Raw genomic sequence first — 8,760 nt, 5'->3', positions numbered from 1 at the left:
GGGTCAGCCGGCTCTTAGCACGTGGAGCTCATCAGCTAAGCAAGGTCAGAACTGGTCAGTGAGTTGAGTTGTTAGCTTCCTGGGGCTGCTATAACAGTACCACAAACAGGTGGCTCAAAGCAACAGGGAGTTATTCTGTCACAGTTCTGAAGTCCCCAAGTTCAAAATCAAGGTGTTGTCAGGATCAGTTGCTTCTGGAGGCTGAGGGAGAATCTGTCCCATGCCTCTCTTCCAGCTTCTGGTGGCAGCCGGCAATTCTTGGAGTTCCTTGGCTTATAAATGCATCACTGCAATCAATGATTCCCTCTTCCCCTGGATTTCCTTCCCCTCTGGGTGTGTGTTCTCCTTTTCTATTTCTTATAAGGACACTCATCATTGGATTTAGGGCCCTTTCTAATAAAGGATAATCTCATCTTAGGATCCTTAGCTTATATTACATCTGCAAAGACCCTCATTGCAATAAGGTCACCTTCGTCGGTACTGGGACTACAGCTTGGACCTATCTTTTTGTGGATATAGTTCAACTCACTGTGCCATCTGAACAGGAAGACAGGGTGCTATGCCAGGGACGACTGGGGCTAGATGAGTGAGCTGAGTGGTGAGGGGATTTGGGGACAGTGTGGCTCTTGTGGGCTGGGTTTGAACCCTGCAGGGTTCTCTGTGCAGGAATTGCCGTGGCGAGATCATCACACAGCCCAGACCTTTCTGCTTGGCCCTTAACCACTTCTGTCAGCCAGTTTAGCATGCACCTGGTATTTAACGGAACCATCTTGAAGCAAACGGTTCCTCCAGTCATCTCCTCTCATAATAAACCCCTGAAGCTTTGAGGCCCTCGGGCTCTGAGGTGGTAGACGCTGTGCTCTGTCAGTCCTGTTGCCCTACAGCCTGCCCCTCTGCCCACAGCCAAAGGACCAATTTTCTGTAGGGATTTTTAGTCTTTGGCTCCTGGGAATGTGGTTTTAAATGAGCTCATGCTTTGTAGCATGAAAGGTTTTGTCTGGATTTTCTTTGACAAATACAAGAATAACTAATCGAGGTCTAAAAATGAAAATGGCCCTCCAGACACTGCCTTCCCCATGTTCAACACAGAGTGACGCTGCTCAACCCAGGTGCAGACCAAAGAGTGGATTTCCGAGCAGTTGCGGCAGGAGGGCTCCTGAAGCTGCCGCGGGACTGATGTCATTGGCCGCCAAGCTCTCTCCAACGTGCTGATAAAACGTTATAATAACCAAGGGAAGTGGACCCTGACGGGGAGAACAGATGCTTCTGGACCCCGATCCGACTTCGCCTTTCTCCTCCCTGGATAGAAGCCTTCTGTCAACTCACTCCTGTCTCCTCTTGTCTGTTTCCAGGACTCCTCCTCCTCGGCCGGATCCATCCCAGCGGCTGAACAGCAGGGCACGGCTCCCAAAGTCCAGCTGCCCCTCAACGTGTGAGCTGCTGTTTACATTTTGGGGTCCCTTGCCTTCAGCATCTCCCTCCCACCCCTGCTAGCATGTGAATGTATGGTTTCTACAGGGTTGTCTCATTTGTTACTAGTAGGTCAGTTTAGTTATATGCATCTAATAATACTGCTGACAGGAGAGTATAGCAAAGTCTAGCACATCTTTTTAATGTCATTGTCTCTAGGACATTTATTCTAAATGGTGGGCGGTGGGGGGGATCAAATATTTGATGACAAAGGCACTGGCCATTCAGGAAGTACCAGCCATAGCACAGAGAAGACTCCATCGGCCCCTGAGAAGGTCTGGGGTATGGCTCTTGGAGGTTGGGGGATGCCAGGGCAGTGAGTGGTCGTGGGAGCTTCAAGGTGGCTAGTAGCAACTGCTCAGAAGTAACTTAGTAGTTTAACAGCCATAACTGCCATTCCCGTCATAGTAGCTGAGTATCATAGCCAAATATAACCATATGAATCATAGCTAGAAGTGAGATGCTTATCTTGTTTAGAAAATCTGCTCTCGTTAAATTATAGTTCTTAAAAGATGCATGCAGTTTTAAAATTCCTCACTTAGTGTTCTGAAGAATTAGACTGACTTTTACTCTTATTTGGCAATGAGTCAGTTACTTGAATGAATGTTTTAAAGTGGAGAATATGAATTTGGCGAACAATGTAGTGAGGTAGAAAGTTCCATAGATCCGAAGCAGGTCAGAGGGACACATAAAACCTGTGTTGTTGCAGAACAGAATATATTTTAAGCAAAAAAATGCCTTTTGAAAAAGCAACTTGCCGAGCTCCAAAAGGTTTCCTAGAAGTAGCGTGAATATCCTGGTACATGCTCACCTACCCTCTCTAAGCCCAGTGGAAACGTTTGCCTTTATCTAGATGCAGATAGGAAAGCCCCAAACATCCCTTTGTCTGCCCACTCTGCCATGATTAGGTTATTAACACAACCAACTAAACAAAAGGAAATTGAGACTTACCTATATTTAATATGTCTTCCTGAGAAGAACATAGATTAGTAGGCTACCTTCTGGATGTCTTTAGACAGAAGATACTGTCATCTGGCTGGGTCTCCTGGGTAAGCTCCAATGGCTTCACCTCAGACCTGGGGGCTGAGGAGGAAGGATGAGGAAGGATGGAGGTGACGGTCTTGCTCTTCTTGAAGAACTGGATGCAGGACCCTTTCCTTAAGGAAGTAGATATGCCCCACTGGAGGCCCTTGGTCCCTAACGTACTTCCCCAAATGAGAGGCAGGACCCAGTGAGCTCTTCAAAGATAAGGCCCTAGTGTTTCTTTTTGAGGTCCCCCCCGCTGACTAGATGAATGCCTGACACATGAGTTCTCAATAAATTTTCAGTGCGAGCTACTGCCTTCCCCTTCTTGGGTGAAGAGGGCTCTTGGGTGCCCAAAGCCCCCATCTCTTACACATCAGGTCAGCCACCCAAGAAGGCTGCTCTTTGAGACCCAAAAGATAACACAGTTCTAAGAATATCACTCCCCAAGAGTTGTGAATTCATTCTGAAGGCCTCAATCATGCACTGAACTCCCATGTCAGGCTTTTTAAGTTGGTGCAGACTACAGAGGGACCTCGTTCTCTCGCCACCCCCACCCCCTCTGCCATAGGGGCCCCCATCTCTTTGCTCCCTCCTCTGTCTCACCTCCAGAGCTGTCCCTGTTTGGGTTGAGATTTTCATTTGGGTAACGGAAGAGAGACTTCCATGTCAGATAATGCCCTTCAAAGGATGATAAACATCTTAGCAGGAATGTGTTCACTGGTCACAGTGGTCATCTGAGCAGCAGATGAATCATGGCCAGCATGACTGTGATTGACCGTTGTAAGTTAAATATGTGCTTTCCGTGGCTATTTATACACACGGAACAAGGACCATGTCAGGTGATATCACATATGTTACAGCACTATGCATGATCCATTTTGAGAACATGACCTTTGAAATCACATTGTTCATTTTATTCCTAGGGAGGAAAAGATCAGATTTACCTTATCAGTTTATTGAGTAGGGGAAGAGCCTGACCACTCACCTACTCTCTTTAGCACCAAGAAATTAGCCGTCCCATGCATACTGGTGACAGGCATCTAGGGTAGGAGACTGGTTTCTCTTTATCTGACTGTTCTTCCCCAAACAGTACTGATAGTCATGTAGTCTGAAATTGAGCGCAAGAAGTGCTGCCTTCACAAAAAATAATGGCAGCCCTGAGTGTGCTGCCGTGGGCCAGGGAGTCTGCAAATGCTTGGCCTTGGGACTCCAGGGAGTACCAACTGGCTAAGCTGAAGGTCAGTGATGGAATAAATTCAAGAGGCCCGCATTCTGTAATCCTCAGTAGCCCGTGGGTTTGCCCTCTACAGATCAAGTCATGTGCCTTGAAATGCGAGCCCACGTGATTAAAAGGCCTGATCTCTCAGGTGAGCCATGGGTCGCAGGATGTTCTTGTTCCCTTCTTCCAGCATATAAAAGGTTTCCATGGGCACCGGTTTCCTAAGGCTTTGGTTGCCCCGAAACGCAAGAAGGGGTCTCGGTTTGCCCACGCAGTGGAGGCGGCGGCTGCTCATCTTTTTCCACATTGACACACTCAGGCCTATGGGAGCTGACACCCTCCCTTCTCACTTCCTCAGCTTTCGGAGGCCACCCAAAGTCCACTCTCTGGCCCCTGGGCTTGTCTGCCCTTCATCTGCTTGACCTGCCATACTTCCTGGGGGCAGAAATGAGTGTCTGGTCCTGCAGGCCATATTTCGGGTCAGAAGTAGTCCATTCGGACACCGTAAAGGTTGGTAGGCCGCCACTCAGGCTGAATTCTCACCTCCACTTTTCCTTGGGCCTCTGAAAGCCAGACGAGGGGAGCAAAGGACCAGATAGGGCAGGAAGAGAAAGTAACCCTCCTCTTGACCCCACCTACATTTCTCCTGAGGGTCAAGAGGTCACCAAGCCACCTCCTAATGAGTACATAGCCCCCATGTTCTGTGATGTTGGGAAAGGGACTGGTGACCTGACTGTGCCCCACACAGGAAATGGGTCTCTTCCACCACAGATCTGTAACACAGAGGCTGGCTCTGCACTTCAGTGTGTGATGGACTAGATCAGTGTGAGCTCAGTACATCAGGACCGAGTAACATAAGCCCCTGCTGAGGCCAGGGACATGGGCCGAGAGGGGCGAGGCTACCATCCAGCCTTCTCTGACAGCCCCTCGCCTCAAGGTCAGCTCTTTCAGGGTCACAGGTGTCTGCCCTCCAGCAGCCCTGTTAGGCTGAGCACCTTCAGGGAGAGAGCAGAACAAGGCCCCAGGCAGGTGGGGAATGAGGAGGGATGCATGGGGGCAAGAGCAGGAAAATTAACCGAGCAGAGGAGAGCCCAGCGGGCAGAGGTTGGAGACTTGTAAAGGTGCGAGCAGGGCCGGCTGCAGAGGACAGAAAGCCAGCCCCGAGCCCTGCGCGTGGCGGCAGGTCCTCAGCAGCACCAATGTTGTCTAAATCGGGTTTCTTGGAAGCAGACATGAGGCTGAGGTTTGTAGGGACCGCCGTCAGGAACCACACCCGTGAGGGAGGGAGTTGTTGAAGAGAAGCCCGCAGATCCCCGATCCCCGGGGAGCTCTGGAGCCTGGATGGCACTTCAGTTTCCTCAACTGGAGAGCCCTTGGGAGGGACAGAGTCTAGTGAATCAGTGCCCTGCAGAGAACTTCCCACTGAGGGGCGCCGTGGCTGGCCATCAGGAGCCTATGGCCCACTCTGAGGGACAGCACTGCAGCCCTTGAGCAGGGACCTGGGCCAGCACAAAGGAAGGTCTTCAACTTCAGAACAGCAGAAATCCCTGGAGGGCTGTTGAAACATAGATTGCCAGGTTTTACCCCATTAGCCCTGGGGTGAGGCTCCAGAATGTGCATCTCTAACAAGTTTCCAGGAGATGCTAATGCTGCTGGTGCAGGACTGCCTGTTGGGGGGTCTCTGCACTGTGGCCCCCATAGGCAAGTTTCCCAGCAGCTGGCCTCATAGCCTCACCGTCCCTGCTCCTTCCTTCCCTGGGCTCCCGCCATTGTGTTCTTCCTAGGAGAACCTTGTCTGAACTAGGGCCGGCTGCTGGTGGGTTCCTGGGCAGTCAGGACCAACAGAACAACTGGGTGAGGAGCCGGCCGCACAGCAGTTCCCCAAACGCTCCTCCATTCTCTCCCTCTGAGCATCCGCACTCAGCCCCATCTCAGCACCTCATCGACTCACAGCTCCCCCAGCTCAGCTGCCACCTCCATCAGAGGACTTACCTGGCCTGCTGACCATGGTCAGTGCCCCTCCCACGACACCTATGCCATCGCTCTCCCCACCCGCTGGGACGGGTGCTCCTTGGGCAGGCTCCTCCACCACCCGGCTGCACCAGGCTGTCATTCAGTCGACATCTATTGAATTGAACAATCGTTGAGTGGGCACACATCTTGCTAATTTGAGCTGGTGTGGCCCTGGCAACCAGAACAGGAGCGGAACTCTTCACAGGAGGAGTTGAAAATAATCTTTTACGAGAAACACAAGCAAGCCATCAAATAGAGAAGAAAGGGTGTGAAATTCACAAAGGCACTAAAATACTTTAATTCTCTCCTTGATTAGAATAGAAGGGAAATCTGTAGACAATTAACAGCAAATGAAGAGCTTGCTGTAGAGATGAGCAAGTGATGGGGGTGAGTGACTACGGTACTCGGAGATGGGCAGCAGGCTGCTGGTAACACAGACAGCGCATGAGCCTAGCCGAGTGGTCACAGCTAGTGTGTCCAGTGTGTGCATGTCTGCCCAAGGGTGCCGGGGGCGCGTGGGGCCTGATGTTCCACAAACTTGACTCACATGTGCCGGGCTGTTGCTGACCAGAGGAGGCGGCACCTTTTTCTAACTGGCACGAAAGCCCCATGTGGGCTACAGGGAAGTGGGGAAGAAGGCTCTCTGAACCAAATTCTCCTACTATTGCCTTTAATAAGGGATTTTTAGTGCCAGCCTTTGTGTGTGAATCCACAGAGGTGAATTCTGGGCCTGGAGAGGCAGCCCCTGTATAATCTACGTGTGTCACAGAGACCACCGGAGCCCTCTGTGGAGGCCCGTGTGGAGCTGCTGAGGCCTCTTGAGGGACTACAACGTGAGAGTCGGGCCCTGGGATCCAAGAGGATGAGAACCTCTTGCAGTGGGTGCTGCCTCGTTCTCCCTTTTTACACCAGGCCCAGCTGTGGCCCCCGCGTACTCTGTGAGGACCAGCTGCAGCTCTGTGCACCGTGGATGCCATCCAGCTTGCCCAGAGACTGTCAGCACCTGCAGCTCTGCAGGGCACAGCTGAGGGGACATGAGTAGGAAGGGCGCAAAGAGATGGCACACCTGTGGCCGTCTCGGAATCTAGACCGAGTGACCCAGGGCACAAAGCGGGGACCCAGAGAGCTGCAGGCCTCAGGGTGAGAGTGGGCTGAGCCTTCCTTCATTCCAGTGTGGTCCGTGGTGCTTTCTCTTGGGTCATTCTGAAAGGAAAGTAGATGCCAGATGGCATGTTCCCCATCCCAGGCCAGCACCCCACCCCAGCACCAGCTGCGAGCCAGATCTACAGACACCACAGACAGCAAAATGACCCAGCAGGTCCATCAGCTTTTGGTTTCCCCTGTGGGGCACCAAAGGAAGAATGAGGAGGGGCGGAGATTTTTTTTAAGGTGAAGTCAGATTTATTTATGTTTTCATTCCCCTAGCAATGCACCCCTAGAGGTTGAACTTGAAATACTGAGACCAGAGAGAGATTACGTGTCGATAGAACAGATTTAAAATAAAGATGAAAAGAGCATGCACCTTAGTGCCTCGGTACAGCATCACTCCGTGCAGTGGGCCGCACTGGCTCTCGCCTTCAGAAGCCAGCCTGGCCCAGCCTCCAGCCTCCTCCATAGCCTTTCTTGGTGCTCTGCCCAGGCCCAGAGCCAGGCCCGTCTCTCACTCGCTGAGTGAACACAAATTCTCAATCTTTTTGAGTCTTAGTTTCCTCAGCTATGAAATGGGGGGATCCACCCAGCCTCAGAGTTATGTGGGGCATAGGTGAGACCGTGCGTGACATGTGGCAAATGCTGGTTTCCTGCCCTTCTACTCTGATCCTGCCTCAGCCCATGGCCCATGGCACCCGTGGTGGAGGTAGAGCTCTCATGACTATCTTGAGGGCCCTCAGACAGCAACTCCTTATAAATGAGGTAAAATCAAGGTTTCTGACTCTGATGACTTTGAGCCCTGTGCTTTGAGGGGGGAGTGTGTTGTCCCTTGGGGGTGATGGCATCCTTGGAGATGACCCCCGGCTGCACTGCTTGCTGTTTAGCCCCTGAGGGATGTCTGTATCCCTGGGCATCTAATAAATAGAATAGCTGAAATTGCTAAAGAAATAGCAGCTTCTCACTGATAAGAATGCAGATTTCCCGCGTAAAGAGGCATGGTGCAGTATGAAATCCAGATCTGTCTCTTTCTGCAAGCTAGCCTCAGCGACATGCTGTCTCAGCAGAGCCTATGCCAATGTGACCCGGGAAGCGGGGGTGGCACCGGTACCCTGGTCCGTAGCAGTGTGGCCCCACTCAGCCCACGTCGCACAAATCAGGCAGCAGGTGTTTAGCCAAGTTCACCTCTTGGTTGCCCATTTCCTGCCTTTATTATTTCATTAACAAGCATGTCTCCATTTATGTAAAATAAAAATGGAATTTTAGAAGAAGGCATTTCTGTCTTAAAGATGACTTGAGGCCCACAATCTAAATAATCTTTATTTTTCTTTGGATGGGGAAGGATGGAAACTCCCCTTTTTTGCTGAGAAATGAAGGCAGAGTCTTTGTCCTGTTAAATGGCATGAGAATCCTAAAATATATAGTGAAAGATAATCAGCTCATTCCCGAAAGACAATCAACTTTCAATGATTTGTTGGCTACTCCCCCAAGCTCACAACATGACCGTTCAACAACTCAAATGTTGCCTAGGCATTTGTCACAGTTGCTAGCGCTTGCCTTATTTCCTAAATCTGGAGTGTGAATTTCCCACTGTGGAAGTTGGATGCTATGGACACAGCTCACGGAGCCAGGTGTGGGCGGTGCAGGGCCCAGTCCTTGGGCTGCTGAGCCAACATGGGCCTTGTACACGTGTCGCCAGGGGCCTCCCCTCTGTCTAGCAGGGACAGCTCTTGAATCCATAGCTTCACACTCCACGCAGATGGATGGTCCAGGTGTCCTGCTGCAGTCACCCAGGTCCCACAGGCTTGAAGGATAGGTGGAGGAGCAAAGAAGGAAGCCCCAGTCACAGTGACCCTTTTCTAGGACCCACAGTGCCCTGGTCAGAG

The 8,760-nt window shown here is 51.2% G+C and overlaps 1 protein-coding gene across 6 annotated transcripts in view; it reads left to right on the top strand.

Moving 5' to 3' along the window:
• The window catches only part of SH3RF3 (SH3 domain containing ring finger 3), a 380,077-nt gene that overhangs the window by 295,875 nt on the left and 75,442 nt on the right, over positions 1-8,760 (top strand). For all 6 annotated transcript variants that reach the window (XM_011375283.2, XM_011375284.2, XM_011375281.2 and 3 more), the window contains one exon: positions 1,353-1,432. In XM_011375283.2, the coding sequence (XP_011373585.1) occupies positions 1,353-1,432 (80 nt within the window). The remainder of the gene's footprint in view (positions 1-1,352; positions 1,433-8,760) is intronic.

This window comes from Pteropus vampyrus, unplaced genomic scaffold, assembly GCF_000151845.1.
Source record: "Pteropus vampyrus isolate Shadow unplaced genomic scaffold, Pvam_2.0 Scaffold269, whole genome shotgun sequence".
Classification (NCBI taxonomy): domain Eukaryota; kingdom Metazoa; phylum Chordata; class Mammalia; order Chiroptera; family Pteropodidae; genus Pteropus; species Pteropus vampyrus.
Note: the sequence above shows the minus strand (reverse complement) of the source record. Positions and strands in the feature narration are given on the sequence as shown.